This window comes from Balaenoptera musculus, chromosome 6 (genome assembly GCF_009873245.2).
Source record: "Balaenoptera musculus isolate JJ_BM4_2016_0621 chromosome 6, mBalMus1.pri.v3, whole genome shotgun sequence".
NCBI classification, from domain to species: domain Eukaryota; kingdom Metazoa; phylum Chordata; class Mammalia; order Artiodactyla; family Balaenopteridae; genus Balaenoptera; species Balaenoptera musculus.
Window position 1 is genome coordinate 102,482,351 of NC_045790.1, and position 20,389 is coordinate 102,502,739.

A 20,389-nucleotide genomic window follows, 5' to 3' on the forward strand; every position below is an offset into this window, starting at 1 on the left:
CAAATGAATTGCACACCTACCTACCCTGGAACAAAACACTGAGTCAGGCCCAGTGGGGGTGGTGGTCACCAGAGGCTTTAAAGATGGTGGGAGGTTAATGGGATCCTACAGGCTGGCCCAAGGACAGGTTGGAAAGAGCACAGATGGCTTCCCCACAAGGACGTGGGAAGACCCAAGGTGCAAAGGCAGGAAACGAAAGAGCAAGAGTCCTTTGAAGAGATGAGTTGGGACTCAATTACACTGATAGATCTAGACACCCCCTGCTGATAACAGGGAGTCATTAAGGTTGTTGAACAGAGATACGTGCTCAAAAGAGTGGTTGGGGAGAGGCCCTGGAAGCAGAGTCCATGGTGGCTCAAGAGGTGCACATGAGTGGTGAAGGCAGAGGGCAGAGGGCAGAGGGCAGAGGGCCAGGTCTGGATTGAAGAGACTGAAGTAGAGAGAATGGGAAGGGAAACAAGGAAAGGCAGGAAAAATCCAGGTCTGCAGAGGCTAAACATCAGGGCCCCAGCCTCATCCTTGCTACTTACTACTCCTCTAAGCAATTAGCCACTCTTTCAAGCCTCAACTCCTTTTATTTTTAAAATAAACTTATCTATTTATTTATTTATATTTTTGGCTACATTGTGTCTTCGTTGCTGCGCGCGGGCTTTCTCTAGCTGTGGTGTGTGGGCTTCTCACTGCAGTGGCTTCTCTTGTCATGGAGCACGGGCTCTAGGTGCCCAGGCTTCCGTAGTTGTGGCTCGCGGGCTTAGTTGCTCCGCGCAAGCCTCAACTTCTCATCTGTAAAACAGGAAGGACAATCTGCCCTGTCATGGCGCTGCTGGGGATCAAAAGTACAGGACCATGTTTGATGACAAGGAGTCCTACAAGTTTAAATTAAGAAGAAAGAATGAACCAACTTGGGGATATGCTGAACAGAGGAGGGCAAAAGAGAGGAAGCTGATCCCAAGGTCTCGACCCTGCATAAACGTACTTTCCCTCCATCTGCATCTATTCATGAAGGTCACCAAAATCCTTCCTGCATTTTACTTTTAAATTTATTGTTTTCCCTCTTGGATCTCATTCAGAAATTGTTACATTGTTAGACTTACATTCTAGAACATGCAGAAACAGTAGAAGAACAGAGTCACTTTAGATAACTCGAGGGGCAGTTCATTTCTAAAGATGCATTCTAAAACACTCGCTTTTGAAAAGTTTCCTTAGAATTGGTTGGGGGAAAAAAGTAAGAAAATAGTCTTAACTACGGAATGTAATTTTTAAGGAAATGCAGCTTTATTTCTTTCAAGTACAAACAATAACTTGGGCTTGGCTAACCAAATGTTGCCTAATCAAGGGAACCTGCTTTAATGTATAGATATAAATGATTTACAGTTAGCACAATCACTCACAGGTAGAAGAATGCTTCTATGATGCATGAAAATAACTTCTCGTCTTATAGAGACATCTTGTTCCACAATCACTCCACTATTTGCTTAAGCAATCCCTTCTCCCCCGCCCACCCACCCCACAGACAGTTCAAATATAAACTTCATTTCATTCCCCCTAGATCACAACATACATCAAATAAGTGAAACATAAGTTCCATGTTGCCACAGATGTTGGATTGGTGAGGCCAGCCTTTTTCAACCTGAGCATTCTCATCAAGAGTACTAAGTCTAAACGAGTGAGATATGTTCACAATGTGAGTATATGGACACCAAACAACTGTGAGCTTTTATCATCTGAATTCATAATTTGCCAGGTTTAAACATAGAAAAACACATTTTTATTTGAGCATATTCATGAAGAGTAGAAGTAGCTGGATTCTTTAAGCTGCAATAATTAAGTATGTTTACACTGGTCAAGACTGTAATACTAGCTTTAAGCAACTATACCATTCTGGGGGAGACTGGAAATGCATTGAAACAACTTGACAGCAAAACACCTTTTTGCACTGAGCGCGATCATTCAGCCTGATTAGGCTGAAGGGAGTGATACAAAGACTATCCAGTAATCCATGTGAGGATTTATCCTGAAAGAAATTCACTTTCCTACAGTAAGTACAGGGAGCTACGGATCAGGACACTGCCAAAGATGGCTGGTAGGCATTTCTGTCAAGAATGCTAACCTGTTCTCTCCATGAGACATCTTATCTGGGGACTGCAGAATTCTCGAGTGTCTTGGTTGTCTTAAGTATCTTGGCAAGCACCAGCATAACCAGGTAGGAAGGCTGTGTCAAGGGGACAGACCTAAGGGGCCTCTCCCCTATACTGACAACTCTATGGCCCTAAAGGCAAAGGTCACAGTGTGCCCTGGCCCAGGCTGCATCCTAGGGCAGCAATCTGACTACACACTTTCCTACAGAGGATGGCAAGTGGTTCAGACACCAAGGCCCAGTAGAGGCCCAGACAAGGAGGAGGCACGGAGAACTAGAAGAGGGACGATGGGAAGATTCACCTCTAGGCTCCCAAGAAGCCAGGGCAACAGTCGTGGCTTCAAGGAGTTGGCTGGGTTTGGCCAAAGCAACATGTAAAGCCAGGCTCTACTCTCCTTAGCTACTTCTGTTTGGTTGAAAAGCCTCACCTAACAGAAACAAATTCTTCATGTCTAATGTAATACTGTTTCCAGAAGTATTTCTTTTCTCCCTAAGATTTACAAATGCAGAGCAGTAATCATTCTCCTGAGAGCAAATACTAGAATGATTACATAACCCTCATTCACATTTTACTGAGCATTTTTAGTGGCCAGCACAGATTAATTTTAAACTATGAAAAATGAAGTACACAACTTAAAATAGCAATATTCTCCATCTTCCATTTAAAAGCTATTCAAACACGTGTACTTCCTGTGGAACGTCTTCAAAGTCTAGCCCCTGTCCTGGAGGAAGTCCTTCTTCCTACTTCTCTGATAGGTCTAAGAGGTCAGGTTTGACAACACTTACTACTTCAAATAATGGGGCTGGCTGGAGGAAACTAGCTTCCTTTGGAATGGGAACAAAGTCTGCTAAAACCACACTCGCTCAGCTCTCCTGGACCCCGTCCTCCCCCGGAGCCTTAAGTTGTTATGGTTCCCTACACAAACCGGAGAGGAAAGAACCCCCCCTTCTACCGCACCAGGGCCACTCAAGAAATCCAACACTCACAAAGAAAGATGGAGTCTATCTGCTTATGATTAAGAATTTTTCAGAAATGAGAATATTCACAAAAGAAGGGGCAAAGGCAAATCCCTTGCCTCTGAGCTAAGGAAGCAGAAGTCAGTGTGTAGGGGAGAGAGTCCCCTAATTCCATGAAGGGAGACTGAGTTATCCCCTACCCACTGTTCTCACTGACTCCCCACCTTGCTTTATTTCTTTTTAAAGGATAAGTTAAGTTTTCCATTTGTATAAAAGCTGACAATACTATGAATAAAGCTAGCATCCATAAAGCAATTAAATAAAATGCTCAGGTGAAACAAAGATCTCTGTGAGGAGGATCAAAGTTAGGACTCTAAGCACTGCTGTCAAAATCAGCTGTACCACCTTGATGATAACTTTGGTATTCGCCTCTGAAAACTGAAATGGGACATGCCATACAGGTTTCAGGTTTGTCATTTTCAAAAAATTTTTCCCACAAATGACTATAGTTATAATCGCTTGGTCTTTGAAGCTACTGGATATATCTGATGGTGAGGTGGAAATAGGGATGGTCATTAGATCAGTAATCTCAGTTTTTTTGTTCTGGCTGGATGAAAAGGAGTTAAGTTGTTTACCCTTATCATGGCCCAAAGCCTCCTGAGGTTCCTGCAAGATAGATTCCAGCTTCTAATCTGGTTCCACTTCTTGAAGGACCGAGCAGAGCTCACACACAGAACTCAATGTGAAATGGATTTGGGGGATGGAGAAAGATAATTGTTCTTTTACGTAATTCCCTCAGAGCCTCAACATGGATATTAACTAAACCCGTCCTTGAAACCAACCATCAGAATTCTCTGAAACCCTAACTTTGCAGCATTCAGAGGCCCACTGTCAGACTCTAGGCTGACAGGATTCTGGGAGAGCTGTGTCCCCACTGTACTTTGAATCATTCTCAGCTCTGCCAGCAACCCTTTTCAAAGTAGGAAAGTAGGAAAAGTAGGAAAGTAGGAAAATGAATACCTCATATTCCCAGGCAAAGGCTCTCACTCCGGTTCCCGTTAAGTTCATCTTCAAACTAGTTTCCTGTCGGTCTGTGAATGAAATGCCCCCCTCACTCCTCTGTAACACAACGGGGAAGAGCTGAATTCTTCCTACTACTTGCTCCCTCGACTTTCTCCCTAATGTTTGTGACAGTTACGTTAAAACAGTTCCACTGCTGAATCACAGCATTATCTAATTTACAGGAATGAGAGGGTGGAGAATACAAACTGGCAGCCCGCAGACATGCTTTGTTTAGCCCACTACATTTTGAATGATCTTCGAGTCGTTGTCAACATTTTTAAAATTAGGGAATTACAAATACAATTCTGGAGTTCTACCTCCTGAAAAATCAGAAGACCTGCCAAACACTGGACTTGTTTCTGCCTAACACTTAGGGCTCCATAACTGCCCTGCCAGATGAGCTTCCCCTGGTGCAGCCCCATCCTACGCAGCATGCTGCACTCGCTTATGTTTATCTGCGTGGCTCCCCTGGGCGTGTGACTTTTCGAACCTTAATCTAGGGCAATTCCTTCATTTCCAACAGAAAGTTAACCTGCCTGAGGCTACACACCAAGTTAGAGGCACAGGAGGACGAAAGTCAGGGTCAGGGATCTTTCTTTCTAATATGGCACACTGCCTCTCTAGAGGACCACAGCTGCTCTCAGCATTTCTTCTACCAATCACTTACATTTTTAAAGTGGAACATGTAACATTTTCTACATTCCCTCTTATCCATTCTTTTTTGTACGTTTGGATTTCCTTATAGATGACAACTTTCTATCAGTGATTTCATTTATATATTATCTCCAAACCTAAAGAAGCAATGAATCAGCCATCAGACAAAACTGAAATATCAACTTTTGCACACCTCAGCAGACACAGGACCAGAAGGAATCTTAGAAGCCAAGTGACAGCCTAACAACTAGCTATACAGACAGGGAAAATGGGGACCAGAGAAGTATATGCCTGGGGTGCAGGTTTCCTAGGTAACAGAGCCAGTCTTCAACCTGCCAGCTCAGGGCTCTTTCTACTGTACCATGTCACCTCTGTGCAGTCACCTAGGCTGTGGGGGACCAAGGACCAGCTTGCTCCACCTAGAAACAAAAACTACATTAACTTCCTCACATCTCAGACATGGCCCACCTTCACTCTGTCAAGAACTAGGGTTTAGAATGTGTTACAAACCATCAATTTATACAACTGGATTTGCACTGGAAGACAACTTTTCTTTAGAACTGGTATTTGGTGGAGAGTATGAATGTCACAGAACCTGGTGGTCTTTATAACACGGGTTGTTGTAAAAGCTAAGCCCCATGTGAGAAAAGTTGCTGTAACAACATCATAGCACCTTTGCTTCAACTTCAAAAGAGAAAAAGGCAATGGTAAAAAGCTTTAATGATAGACTGAATGTGTTTTCATAGGCAACCAATTAGCAGATTAATGAGCCATTTAAATATCGTTACTTAAAACCAATATTCAAGAAAGATGAACCCCAAATGCAGCCTCTTATACTGACCAACATAACTAAGTACGAATGAAGTCAATGGTGCACCCCATCAGCATGCTGCGGTGTAGGTCAACAAAACGAGCCCTCCCCCACCCCGAGCCCTGGTCCCCTGGCAAACAGAGATAAATGATTGTGCACTGCGTGATGATACCATTAGGTGAGAACTTTGGTTCATGCAGTCGGCTGCCACAGAGGTTGCACTCAAAACCCGCAGCCCTGGCGCCCGAAGTCAGTCAGCGGCGCAGCTCGCGGCATCAGCCGTGCTCCTTCCACAACACCAGGTGAATACTGTGGTCAGGCATGCTGGTGGCAAAGACCAAGCCCGTGTCATTGTGCCCATCCAGTCCATTCAGCCAGGACACTTCGCCTGCCAGGAAGCTGGAGCCTCTCTTGGATTTCCTATACTCTGGGAGAGGCCAGCGGCTAATCAGGCTCTCTGTCCGCAAGTCCATGATATACAGGTAGCGGTTATCAAACAGCAGGGCAAAGATATCTCCAAAGCCAAGCAAGGCCAAGTTTGCTATCTCAGGAGTCTTGATGACCCTACAAGGATGAAAGTTAATAAACATGAACCAGAAGGCAACTGTGCTTCTGTTTATGCTACTGTAATCTTTTCTGGAGACATTTAAAAACAATGCAAAATTCAAGCAAATTTAGAATTAAATGAAACATTTTTATAGAAAGGAAAATATGAGGACAAAAAGCTCACCCTCCTTTAGAAAAAAGGCCGGGGAGAAGAACCCTTCATAACGATAAGGTAATATAACACAGGCATATAAGGAAATGAATATTTATAAAAGCACAAAATGCCCATCTAAGCTGGAAAGGATCTTACAGATTATCTCGTTTAATACTCTCACTTCTAAGATGTGAAAACTAAAGTACAGCCAGGGTAAATAATTTGGCTAAGCATTCACAACTAGTTAGTTACCAGTCAGAACAAGAGGGTAACACTCAACTCTTACCACTAGGTAAAAACTACTATACGGTCACCCCTTGTTATCCAAAGGGATTGGTTCCTGGACGTCCTCAGATACCCAAATCCGAGGATGCTCCAGTCCCTTACATAAAATGGTGTAGTACAGCTGGCCCTCCACATCCATGGATGCAGAGCACACGGATATGGAGGGCCGATGGTACTGGCCTAGGGGAACCTTCCCAAGCCCAGAACAAAGACTAAAAACCAAGTGACTCAGACTCAGTGCTTCTCTATTCGGCACGTAGCAAACACAAGTTCCTCTCTAAGAACAGCAGAGGCTGAAAATATAAAGTTCCCCCAAATAATTCAGAAACATTTATTAATAGATTGATAATAAGTTAGAGAAAACTGGGAGAGTTGGGAGGACAGCCTTAACCGTCTCAGGTTGGCAGTTCCTAAAACATCGACGACAAAGGCAGAAAGTGGGAGGGACCTTGCCAAACAGGAACACAAATGAAAAAAAAAAACAAAACAAAACGAAACCCTCCGTCTCTCTTATCTGCACATTTAGTAAGGCGAAAAGTTGACGTCCTCTTTGGAGGCACTAGGAAAAGAGCTATAAGACAAGGGATATTCAAATTCTGCTGTGACAATATATTTGAGCCTAGGTGAGACTCCAGTTTATCCTACATCTTAACAAGGACACTACCAAGTAGTGTTATGTCCAAGAGGTCAACCAGAAGGGACAGGGCCTGGTAACCAGGACAAGCAAGGAGCAGCTGAAGAATATGAGCTTGAGGTGGGGAGAAAGCAGTGGCAGGGACAGGGAAGCTATACACGATCATCACCTTTCAATAGTGAAGGACGCGTGAGAGGCCAGGCATTAGGCGCTCTAGCAGAGAGAACGAAGGTCAAAGGGAAAGACCGTTACAAAGGAGCAGATTTCAGTCTGGTATCAGGAAGGGAGGGGATTTAGCAGTGAAGAATAAGACCTGTTCCTCACACTCAACCAGTCCAAAACAACCTTCTTAACCTGTTTCTCGTCTTCATTTCCTTGCTTGCTCATTCACCCAGCTCCTCAAGCTAGGAAACATGGCAACCATGCAAATCTCAAACCACAAATCCAATCACCAAGATCTACTGATTTTACCTCCTAAACTTTCCTTTAATTTATTCACTACTACCTGAATTGCCCCAACTCTGACCCAGGACATCAGCTTTGCCTGCACTACTACCAAGAGTTTTCAATGGGTGCCCCCACATCTGCCCTTGGCCCCTCCCAATCAGTTAACCTCACACTAAAATCTAATCCTATCAGATTTTAAACTTTTAAACCCTTCAACGGCTCTCTACTGCACGCACGTCTGCCACTCTGGCCCTCTTTCAGTCACTCAGATGCACCGGGCTCCTGTGTCTCAGGGCCTTTCAGCAGGCTGCCCTCGCAGTCTACAATGCTCCTCACTGCACTCTCGCCCCGGCACTTAGTTAAATGCATCTACTCATCCTTTAGAGCTTGGCCCGAATCTCCTCCTCAAAGAAGCTTTCCTTTACTCCTCAAACTAGGCAGGGTCTCAAAGTACCCCGAACCATGTTGCTCTTATCCCAACCATGAAAACACCTGCATGTAGTCAGCTGTTTAATGTCAGCCTTCCTTGGTTAGCCATTTCCACACGTTTGGTAAGTATCTCTGCTGGTTCCCAGCGTATATCACAGTGCCTAACACACAGGTTAAATAAGTAAGTATCTGCTAATGACTAGAGCAGTGGTGGAGTAAGCGTGGGAAAACACAAATTCCTACAAGAGAGAGCCAAAGGAAACTGGGGAAAGCAGCAGGAAAGTCTAGTAAGTCCCACATCATCAACACCAGCAGAAAATGACCAGAAACTTGGAAAACAGAGTGGCTAGGGGACAGGACTTAAGCCTGAGGAAGTTGAGCTGACTCCAAAGACCCCAGCACAAATGTGCTGCAGGACAGAACACAGGTCCTGACAGGCTCACAGCACCTTCTACTTTGATTACTTTAGAACTGTAAACAGACATCCCTGCTGTGCACTCTGGGCCCTTAAACCTACAAGACCCCACCTGCTGTACTGAGATAACCTAGCTCAAGGGATTGCACCATAACTTAGCTTTATGGAGCAACATGCTACTATTTGTGCTTTCTTTTCAATTAGCATCAAAGCTTACAGAATGCAACCTGGTCCTGGCAACTGAGGCCACAGGATTTGTACCAAGATTTCAAAAAGAGGCTGTTATATTCATGTTTGAGGGGAAAAAGCAAGAGATAAAATAGCCCCTTTTCAAAAAAAAAAAAAAAAAAATCTGAACTTAGTACTTGCTAGCAGCAAACAATCTTGCAGGTTTATTGGTTACAGCTAGTATATCCAAACATCAAAAATTAACAGAACTTTCATCTGGGACTCTGGACTCTATATGCCATTCTGAGTAAGAAGCACACACGAGAATATAGGATCAAATTAAACCTTTAGAGACTCTCAAACTCTAAGCATTAATCAGATTATAATACCTCTATTCCACCTCGCCTCTTCACCCCTGTCTCCCAAATTTTAATTCAAAACAAAAACAATATTAAACTATCAAAGATCTGATTTTCCCACGGTGACTAATGTCGTATCTGCGGGGAACTGGTTCCAGGACCCCCTTGGATAACAAAATGCATGGACGCTCAAGTCGTTTGTATAAAATGGTATAGTATCTGCATATAACCTACACACATCCTCCCGTATACTTCAAACCATCTCTAGATTACTTACATCTAATACAATGCAAATGCTATGTAAATAGTTGCTGGTGCACGGCAAATTCAAGTTTTGCTTTTTGGAACTTTCTGGACATTTTAAAAAAAAAATATTTTTGATCCTCAGTTGGTTGAATCTGTGGGTGCGGAACCCATGGCCAAATGTACTTCAATTTCTTACTTTGCAAAGAATCAAGTTCTTTCAAAAGTTCCTTCTCTCTGGCTTGCTGGTTCCTTAAGCATATGCCTGCCTGATGATCCAACCACGGATGGATGGATGGATGGATGGATGGATGGATGGATGGATGGATGGATGGATGGATGCTGGACTAGGGTGAGCTGTGGGATATTGGGCAAGGCCCTTATCCTCTTTCAGCTTCAGTTTCCCCATCTATAAAATGAAGAGGTTGGACTAATGTCTTCTGGCATCTGTTCCAGTCTTTTTTTTGTCAAAATGTAATTATCAATCATTTCTAGAAATTATTCTGAAAGCTTGGAAATCTAACTGGTGAGAAATGTAGGTCTAACTCCAGGAAGACATAAATGAGGTTGTAACTTTATGACCAGAGAGACTGGGCCCACCGAAGTCCTGCTGGCTAGTAGGATCAGATCTCATACAAGTTCACCTCAAACAGTCATGCATAAAACCAATGAAGAAAATGTTCAGTTTCTGTCCCCAGGCCAGCACTTCCTGAAGCATGCTATGGAACACTAATTCTGTGAGCTGTTAACATGTGCTCCTCAAAACAAGGCCTCTGTGCACAATACATGTGAGGTACAGTAGGTTAAACAAATTAAAACAGGTTTCTTTATGTAGGACTTCTCACACCTATTAGTAATAAAAACCTGTCAGGTCCTCTGCTAGGTCCTCATTACAGGCATTTCATTTAACCTTTACTTTACAGGTGAGACAATTCAGACACAGAAAGGTTAAGAAACTTACATAAAATCACACAGCTCATAAGAAAGAGAACTAGGTCTTAAACCAAGGTTTATTTATCACCAAAGTAGGTTCTCTTAATCACCATGTCACTGGCTTCCAACAGCCTCCAATACGCTAACAGATACCACCAGTATCCAAGAGGGGTCTATGATATACAGTGAATCACAAAATTATTTGTCTATAGACCTCTATTTCTTTCTTTGGAGAGAAACTCTGCAGGTTGTAATTTTCTCCAAGTTTCTCTGTCTTTCTGCTAGTCAGCGGAAAGCCACTCAATCCCTCAACACAGAATTTCAACTGACCAGGAAGTAGAACTTAAAATATTAGAACTAGAGGAGATCTGAAAGATCTTTTCATCCAAACTCTTCATTTTCCAGAGAAGCTGGAAGGGGAATTCAGAAATTCTTAAAGTGGAAGTAACTCAGAGTAAGAAGAGGGCTTAGAACCTAGACCCTCTACATTCTAACATGTAACTCTTTCTAATTTAATTACCACCTTTAAAACATTTTTATGTGTGAGATTTTCAGCACAGAACTGATGGAGTAAACATTTCCCCAAAGCAAGTTACTAACTGGTTTATGGAAATATTTAGTCTTGTCTTTATTATTAAACTGCAACAAACTGTTAAAGGTAAAGGTCCAAGGGAATATTACCTGAGAATATCATAACTGGCAAAGTCCCACTGGTAGAGACCCAGTGCTGAACTACAGACAATGTATTTGCCATCAAAATGAAGTCTTGGCTGCAGGCAGATACTTCTATCCTCAGAGACAGACAACGTCTTTAAGCACTTACAGTTAATTTCTCTCCCAATTGGCCAAATCTACAGATAAGAGAAAATTAGGAAAGATGAGAGATCACATCACCATAGAAAAGCCTGTCCTTAAACAATGTGGCTTGTGTTTGCTGACGTCAAATACAAAGTGAAGTAAACTGGAAAGACCACAGGTTTTACAGCTGAAGCATGGGTTCAAATTCTGATTTGGCACGTACGTGTTGTGTAATCTTGGGTAAAATATTTAACCTCTTTGAACCTCAGTTCCTGCCGTGAAGATGGTTAGTGCCTACCATATGGAACAGTTTAAAAGATGCAATAAAAATACATGTAACAGTGCTCTGTAAACTTTTTTGCAAATTGCTATTATTATTATACAAGTAAATGTTTATGTTTTCATACTTCAGATCTAAGAACTGAGGAGAGCAGGAGATATATGTCTTAAGAAAAGGTAAGAATGCATCGAAGATAAATTTCTGTGGATTTTTTTTCCCCCTTCATTTACAAATCAGAGTTAGAAACTGCCTAGAACACAGGAAAATGAACAATTCTCTTTCCAGCGGGTTTAAGAGGGCTTAAAGACATTCCTTCCTCCCTTGAAATATTCCCCCTGTGCTACACTCTTTCATAAGGCAAATTAATGGAGGAAAAAAAACCTCACCTTGATCTCATATTTGTCTGCACTTAAGAGGATGTAGTCTCCAGGGCTGTGCAAGAGAGACTTGACTTTGCACTTTTGCAAGACCACCTAGAAATAATAAATATCCATGTTACAGAAAGATCCTTTTAGTACTGTTCTTATCCCTTTTAATTAAAATATGAAAAAGAGCTCAAAATGATATGGTATGTGAATAATCTATAACTCTATGTTAACTATAACACAAGTTAACCTTTACTAAGAGTTTTACTATTACGAGATTCTTTACATTATTAGCAAGACCTAAAAGTGTCTAATGCTGCCAGCATTTACTCTTAGCTTTAGTCTGGAAGCAAACATTAGGACTGACTTTAAAAATTATAAAACGTGACTTCATAAAGAATGTGAGGGATAGGAAAGAAAAAAGTCCATTCAAATAGTAGATACAAATGACCTGTTTTCATAAGCGTGTGCATCATAAAGGGAAAAGCACTCGACTTGGGACCAGAATCTGTCATATGTTGACTCTGCAGCCTTGGGCAGGACCATCTAACCTCTTCGTTTCTCAGTTTCCTCATCTTTAAAATAGGGGATGGGGCACCTATTATCTCAGATAATTGTAGTGAAAATGAAATAAAACAATGAAAATAATAATGTAACAGAAGCTAACATTCCATTAGCATGTGGGATAATCTGTGAACACTAGCTTCTGGTTATTTTAGGAATAAATCAGCATAAAGTGAGAGGGGAGGCCAGGCTCACTCATTCAGAAGCCTGGGTTGCAGATTCAAATGAAACTGACAGACCTGCTACTGAGTGCCAGGCACCTTGCTGGGTTCTGTCCCATCATCTCATTTAGTACTCACAGGAACATTTAGCAGATGATGAAACTCAGGCCCTGAAGGGAAGAGTAACTTATCTAAGACATCTCAGTCAGTGTCCTGGCCCCAAGTCCACTGTTTTTAACATAACACCAACTTGTCTTATATAACTTTTCTATTTAAAATTGAATGCACCCAGTACAGAATTTTTTCCCCCAATATTTTTATTGTGGTAAAATACACGTAACATAAAATGTAGAATCTTAACCATTTTTAAGTGTACAGTTCGGTGGTATTACTGGTCTTCTCACACAATCACTCACCCAGTCTAAAACCCACTAGTCATCGGATTCTTTCTTCTTCTTTGTTCCCCATGAGAAAGTTCAGTTGGCTTTACCTTAAAGACACATCCTTCGTGTACGCCCTTCTCTTTCTTTATTGCCACCCAAGTCCAAGCCGTGGGTCTCTTTTGCTTAGACTACTGCAAAAGCCTAACTGGCCACCCTGCATCCATTTGTGCCCCACTCTAACCCATTTTTCACTCAGCAGTTATCTTCTTAAAACATGAATCACACCAGACTCTTGCTCAGAACGCATCAATTGCTTTCTACTATACTTACAATAATCCAGAATCTTTAATGAGGTCTAGTAAAGCGTACGTGCTGGCCCCTCTCCCACACCTCCCCCAACTACAGCACAGCTCCGCTGGCCTTCCAGGGCATCAGCTTATCAAATGTTCTAGGCTCTTTCCCACCCCAGGGCCTGTGCACATACGGCACCCTCTGGAACACTCCATTTACACAGTTACCTCCCATTTATTCTTCACATTTGGCCCCTTCTCTAAAAGCTTTCCCTGAATCAAACTGAATTAGACTCTGCACTTTTCCTCCATAGCACTTAACACAATTTGTGAACTTGTGAAATTACTAATAACTATTCCTCCTACTAGACTAACATTCGCATCAAGCCTGGGTCTGTTTTGCTCACTCTTGCATCCTTAGCCCCTCACAGAATAGCATGATAAGCTCAAGAAAAGTGTTTCTGCATGGCATTTCCACTTTTTAAATGCCTTTTGATCCTCACAGCAATCGTTTTTTTGAAAACCAGAAGACATCACAACATTCTTCTAAAGATCCTGTACATTTTTGTTTCACTTCTTGCGAGCATTATTTTCTCCTCCTTCCTCCTTCCCTTTCTTCGCAATTTATTTAAACTAAAAAACCAAAAAACACTGTCCACCCATTTCTCCCACTCCCCACATCCCACCCCCTGCCTCTGGCAACCACCAATCTGTTCTCTGTATCTATGAGCTTGGCTTTTTTTTTCCCCTGTAGAGTCCACATATAAGAGAGATCGTATGGTATTTGCCTCTTTTTTGTCTTACCTCACTTAGCATAATGCCCTTGAGGTCCATCCATTTGTCACATATGGCAAGGTTTCATTCTTTTTTTACAGCTAAATAATATTTCAATACATATATCCCTTCATCCATCTATGGACACTTTGGTTGTTTCCATATCTTGGCTATTGTAAATAACGTTGCAATGAACATGGGGGTGCATGTATCTTTCTGAGTTAGTGTTTTCAATTTCTTTGGATAAATACCCAGAAGTGGAATTGCTGGATCATGCGGAAGTTCTATTTTTCATCCTTTGAGGAACTTCCAAACTGTTTTCCGTAGTGGCTGCACCAATTTACATTCCCCTAAAAGTGAACAAAGCCTCCCTTTTCTCCACAATCTCACGAACACCTGTTATTTCTTGTCTTTTTGATAATAGTCATTCTAACTAGTATGACGTGATATCTCATTGTGGGTTTTTTTCCCCTAATATTTATTTATTTAGTTGGCTGTGCTGGGTCTTAGTTGTGGCACGTGGGATCTTCATTGCCACGTGTGGGATCTTTGTTGCAGCATGCGGGATCTTTTTTATAGTTGCGGCATCTTTGTCGCAGCATGCGGGATCTTTTTTATAGTTGCGGCATACAAGATCTAGTTCTCTGACCAGGGATTGAACCTGGACCCCCTGCACTGGGAGCGCAGAGTCTTAACCACTGGACCACCACGGAAGTCTCTCATTGTGGTTTTGATTTGCATTTCCCTGATGGTTAATTATGTTGAACATCTTTTCATTTACTTGTTAGTTGTTGTCTTCATTTATCATCTATAGGTCTTCTTTGGAAAAATGTTCAGATCTTCTGCCCATTTTTTAATCAGATTGTTTGGTTTTTTGCTATTGAGTTGTATGAGTTATTTATCTATTTTGGATATTAGCCCCGATCTGATATATAATTTGCAAATATTTTCTCCCATTCAGTAGGTTACCTCTTAATTTTGTTAACAGTTTCTTTTGCTGTGCAGAAGCTTTTTAGTATGGTGTAGTCCCACTTATTTATTTTTGCTTTTGTTGCTTTTGGTGTCAGATTCAAAAAATCATTGCCAAAACCTATGTCAAGATGCTTACTATGTCTTCTTCTAGTCTTAAGTTTTATGATTTCAGGTGTTAAGAAGTTCAAATCTTTACTCGATTTTGAGTTAATTTTTATGTATGGTGTAAGACAGTGGTTGAGTTTCATTCTTTTGTATGTGGCTCTTCAGTTTTCCCAACACCATTTACTGAAGAGACTGCCCTTTCCCCACTGTATATTCTTGGCTCCTTTGTCATAAATGAATTGACCATATATACGTGGGTTTATTTCTGGGCTATTTATTCTGTTCCATTGATCTATGTGTCTGTTCTGCCAATACCATAGTTTTAACTACTATATCTTTGTCATATAGTTTGAAAGCATGATGCCTTCAGCTTTGTGCTTTTTCAAGATTGTTTTGGCTTTTTGAGGTTTTTTGTGGTTCCATACAAATTTTAGGATTATTTGTCTTATTTCCTTGAAAAATGCCATTGGAATTTTGATAGGGATTGCACTGAATCTGTAGATTGCTTTGGGTAGTATGAACATTTTAACAATACCGATTGTTCCAATCCATGAGCATGAAATACCTTTCCATTTATTTGTGTCTACTTCAATTTCCTTCATTAATGCCTTGCAGTTTTCAATATACAGGTCTTTCTGTTATATACTGGTTAAACTTATTCCTAGGTATTTTATTCTTTTTGATGCAATTGTAAATGGGACTGTTTTCTTTATTTCTCTGTCTGATAGTTCATTATTAGTGTACAGAAAGGCAACAGATTTTTGTGTATAGATTTTACATCTTGCAACTTTACATGTAGTTTACAAGTTCTAACAGTTTTCTGGTGGAGTCATCAAAATATCATGCATCTGCAAATACTGACAGTTTTACCTCTTCCTTTCCAACATGGATCCCTTTTTTTCCTTTTCTGCTGTCTAGGACTTCCAATTGTATGTTGAATCAATGTGGCTAGAAACCAGCACAATGTTCTTTTAAAGAGGCTGTACATTTTTCTTCCACTTCTTGCAAGCATTTTCTTTTTTAAAATGAAAATTACTTTTCTGATTTAAAAATATGCTTATCCTAAAGGGAAAAAAGTACTCAATTCCACAAGAAATAATCATCTTCAACATTTTAGTGCAAAAACACATTTAGAAACTGTCGTCATACTCTACATAGTTTTTTGTATGTAACCTGTTTTATTTGCTCCCTCTACCCACCTAATATATTGTGGGCATCTTTCCATGTCCATAAGTCACTCATTCATTGAACTATTTACTGAGTGTCTTTTACATGTTGGTCACTGTTATATACCATCATGCTTTGTGGTTGTATCTATCCCATCTTATGACTCATCTACCACTTATGAGGCAACATCTACCATCCCCCATCCCACCCCCAGCTCCCCCACCCTCAGCAAGACTGATGTCAACATTTCTTCTGTAGGTCTTCCTACCTTGGTGACCCATTCTGTGTGCCCGGTGAGTGTGTTCAGGCACGTCCCAGCAGATAAAGCCCATACTTTCACAGTGAAGTCTGCAGAGCCACTCACCAAGATGTCCAGTTCATCATTGTAGTCGACGCTAAACACTAGTATATACAACACACACAAAGTTAAAATACGCCTTTGCCTGTGGGTCTTTCATAGTAGAGTTCAATTACATTTATTCTCCCTAGCCGCCCAACTGTATAATTTCTCAACCAGAACTACTGTAGTAATGATGCTTTCTCAACTAGCAATTTTATGCTAAAAAATATATCCATTTCAAAATTCTTGTTATTATCATAGCTGATAATTCTAAGGATGAAAAGCTCCTGGAATAATACAATCTCTTATACTTGTACTAGCTTCAGAGTGAGAGGTAAACCAGTGTAGGAGATAATGGCATTTCTTCTCAGGACTGCCTGCCTGATACTACATGTAACTTATCTAGCCTATGCAGGAAAAACAGAACATAGGTGGACCTACTCATATTTGTACTATTTACTGCAGTAAGATAAAATGTCAAGAGTATAAGCTGCAAAACAATACCCATACTCAAGAAAAGCCAGTGTAATGAGAAAAACAAAACAAAGATCTTAAAGGTCAGACTAAGCCATTCTCTCAAACTGTCTGATTTTCTTTAGAGCTCTATCCGCAGCACCTAAAACAGTGCCTGAGTATCGCAAGTACTCAAATATTTGTTTTTAAATGCCTGCCAAGCTCTAAAGGAACACTGGGGACCCAAAGATGAAGACACTGCTCTTTTCTTTAAGGAACTCACACTAAGTGAGGGGTGGAAGAGGAAGTCCAAAAAAAAAAATAAATGTTTACCTCTTGCTAGGGAAACACCAAGGAGAATGACTAACTCTGCCCAGGGGTATCAGGGAGGACTTCAGGGAAGAGGCGATATTGGAGATGGGCCCTGAAGGATGAGTAGAATTTATCAAGAAAAGAAAGAGAATACTGCAGGTAGAGGGAAGAGCAAAGGCATGGAGTTAGGTAAAGCCACAGCAATGTCCAGGGAACAGCAAAGAGGAAATTTTTTAGAACAGGGCTCTCAAAGCTGACCAGGTATAAAATCACCTGGAAGTCAATGTACAACCCTGGACACTGTGGAAATATTACACTCAGTTTGATATATAAGTTCCACGTTAAATCATATATCTTCAAAATATTAATTTCTACAACAAACAAGTGGTAGCAGAGAAGACTGAAGAAAAATGTACAGGATGACAAACAAAATGGGGGGGGACTTGGTTTTTTGCCATAAAACAGCTAGGTTTACATTAAAGAATTATTGAGTACCAGGTACGGTGCAAGGAATTCAGGACCTAAGTGTGAATAAGACAGGCAGGATCCCTGTCCTTCTGGAGCTTACAGGTTGGTGGGGAAACAAGGTTATCATACTTACTTGTATTGATATGATAAGTGTTACACACGTATTGGGAAACCTACAGCAGAGAAACTCAACCTGTTTAGGGAGTCCAGGAAGGCTGCTCATAAGTGTCTCAAGAGCATAGACTATGATTCTCAGGGGCTAATGCAGTGGGTAAAGGGCAGAAAGGAAGAAGGGAGCAGCTGCACAAGAGGCTAGGAACTTCATCAACATGATTTCTGCACAGAGCTCCAAAATACAGCGAAGCAGAGGGAGAAGCTCAGATCTGAAGGCTATGTTCAAATGACCAGTTTTTTACAAACTAAGGCTGCTGTAAAATTATTGTCAACCAAGCTCCAATTTGATATAATCTGTATAGTCACTCCAAATGATTTCCAGTCCTAATTCTACAAATAAAGAGGACTGAATTTACAAGTGTAGCACTTATTCAATTTGGAGGTACGGAATCCGATCAAAACAGAGGGGGCTGACTGTTCAATAGGATATAAATGAAACAGGGGAAAAGAAGAACTGCCTCTCCTAGCATAAGGGTATAAAGGACATAAGAGTTAAAAAATGGGCCAAGGAAAAGCAAAATTAGGGGGAAAATTCCAAAAAAGAATAACTTGAATAAAGGGATTAACTGTAGTGACTGAGAAAGAAATTGGGGGAAAGACAGGTTAAATTAAAAAACAAAAACAAAAAAGGGATCACATTCTTGGCTCCTGGCTTTAAGGAATGAGGGTAAAGTAGCTGTTGAAACCCTTGAAGAAAGGCAACCCACCCGCCCCCGTGTGCCCCCGGAAGTGCTGGGTCCTGGCTCCGGAACTCCATTCCCAGCAGGCCACAGTGTTGTCAAAGGAGCCTGTCACAAGCTTCTGCTCATCAAACTTCACCGCTGCACAAGTGTGGGTCTGGATGCCATAAACACACTGCCCTGTGCTCACATCCCATAGTTTTGCAGACAAGTCATCTGACCCTTCAAGAGAAAAACAGGGAGGTTAGTAAGAAAACAAACACTAAAGAAGGAAAATCAATTCCCCAAACCATGGTATTCTTAAAGGAGAACCTTAACAGTCACCTCCTCTAGCACTCTCACTTAATAGCTGGGAAAACCAAAGCATGGAGACAGTAACACGACTTGCTCTGGGTCACCAGAATACTGTTAACAGCCCTGAGACTGAGTCCAAGCCTTTTGGTTTAGTCCTTTTCCCTTAACTTTCCAGGTTATAGCGTGGTGTTAGACTAAAGCACCCTTTGGTGCTTCCACTTGTAAATTTTCCCAAATCTTTGGCTATCATGAGCTCTCTGATTTAAGCTTAAAATGGTGGGTACCACCTATGACTGGATGTGTACACTTGCATGCCTGTCCATTACCCAACAATTTTGAACAAATAAAGAATGTTGAATAGTAAAGTTGTCTGCTGGAACATGTTCTACTCTAAGGCAAATCATAGATAAGCCTCCAATCACTGGTTAACTTCTGCAAAGGCTAACTGCTAATTTCTTGAGCCATCTTGAAATATGTGAAGGAACTTCAAAGAAAACTAGACATAAATTATTCTCAGACGTTCACAACAACTCAACAAAGAGCTTGTAAAGCCTCTTAAGATTCTGCAGAAAAGAGGGTAGGTTTTACTTCTGCCTCTGATGAAAATATTATACTGATTATGGTGACAATTCAGGACCTTGTCTTAATCACATTTAAAATCCTAACGATGAACTCACGTCTCACAATTTACCTGTATAAAAGTAAGAATAAGAATTGACGAAGAGGGAATTCCCTGGCGGTCCAGTGGTTAGGACTCTGCACTTCCACTGCAGGGGAAACAGGTTTGATCCCTCGTCAGGGAACTAAGATCCCGCATGCTGCACAGCGCAGCCAAAAAAAAAAAGAACTGACGAAGAAAAAACCATTCTGAAGCTACAAAAATGCAGTCCCTGTAATAAGGACATGGTATCTTGGAAAAGCACCAACTGATCAGTTTTCAAACAAGCTTAAATGACTAAATAAAGTTAGCCACAATGCCACCTTTAAGGGTTGATCAAGAGCCACTGTTTCAGACAATGGAAAAATAGCTATCAGTTATGAAAGAGGCAGAGTATGAATTTCAACTGGGGCAAACCCTATGAGAGCATACTGAAATGAAGACTATATTTGTTGTTATTTTACTATTTAAGGATTCAGTTTCCTCTCTATAAAATGAAAGACGAGATTTGGCTGGTGGTTCTCAATGGGCATATGAGGCATCAGAATCATCTGCGGAGCTTTATCAAAACACACGTGCAAGGCCCTATCTTCAGAGATTCTAACTTAGAACATCTGAGGTAGGATCAAATTACTGTAAAAGCTTGCCAGGTGATTCTAATGTATTAGCAATGCATTGAGAACCAATGATCTAGAACAATACTGTCCAACAGAAATATAAGGCAAGACACATACACAATTTAAATTTTTCTAATATCTACTTTAAAAAGTACAAAAAAAAGGGGACTTCCCTGGTGGCGCAGTGGTTAAGAATCCGCCTGCCAATGCAGGGGACATGGGTTCGAGCCCTGGTCCGGGAAGATCCCACATGCCGCAGAGCAGCTAAGCCTGTGCGCCACAACTACTGAGCCTGCGCTC

General features: G+C 41.2%; 1 protein-coding gene across 3 annotated transcripts in view; it reads right to left on the reverse strand.

The window, feature by feature from the left end:
* Positions 1–4,281: 4,281 nt before the first annotated feature.
* The window catches only part of FBXW2 (F-box and WD repeat domain containing 2), a 28,796-nt gene continuing 12,688 nt past the window's right edge, over positions 4,282–20,389 (reverse strand). For all 3 annotated transcript variants that reach the window (XM_036854666.1, XM_036854665.1, XM_036854667.1), the window contains 5 exons: positions 18,548–18,742; positions 16,362–16,495; positions 11,699–11,785; positions 10,916–11,085; positions 4,282–6,185 (listed from right to left, as the gene is read on the reverse strand). In XM_036854666.1, coding sequence (XP_036710561.1) covers positions 5,897–6,185; positions 10,916–11,085; positions 11,699–11,785; positions 16,362–16,495; positions 18,548–18,742 — 875 coding nt within the window. In that variant the 3' untranslated portion in view covers positions 4,282–5,896. The remainder of the gene's footprint in view (positions 6,186–10,915; positions 11,086–11,698; positions 11,786–16,361; positions 16,496–18,547; positions 18,743–20,389) is intronic.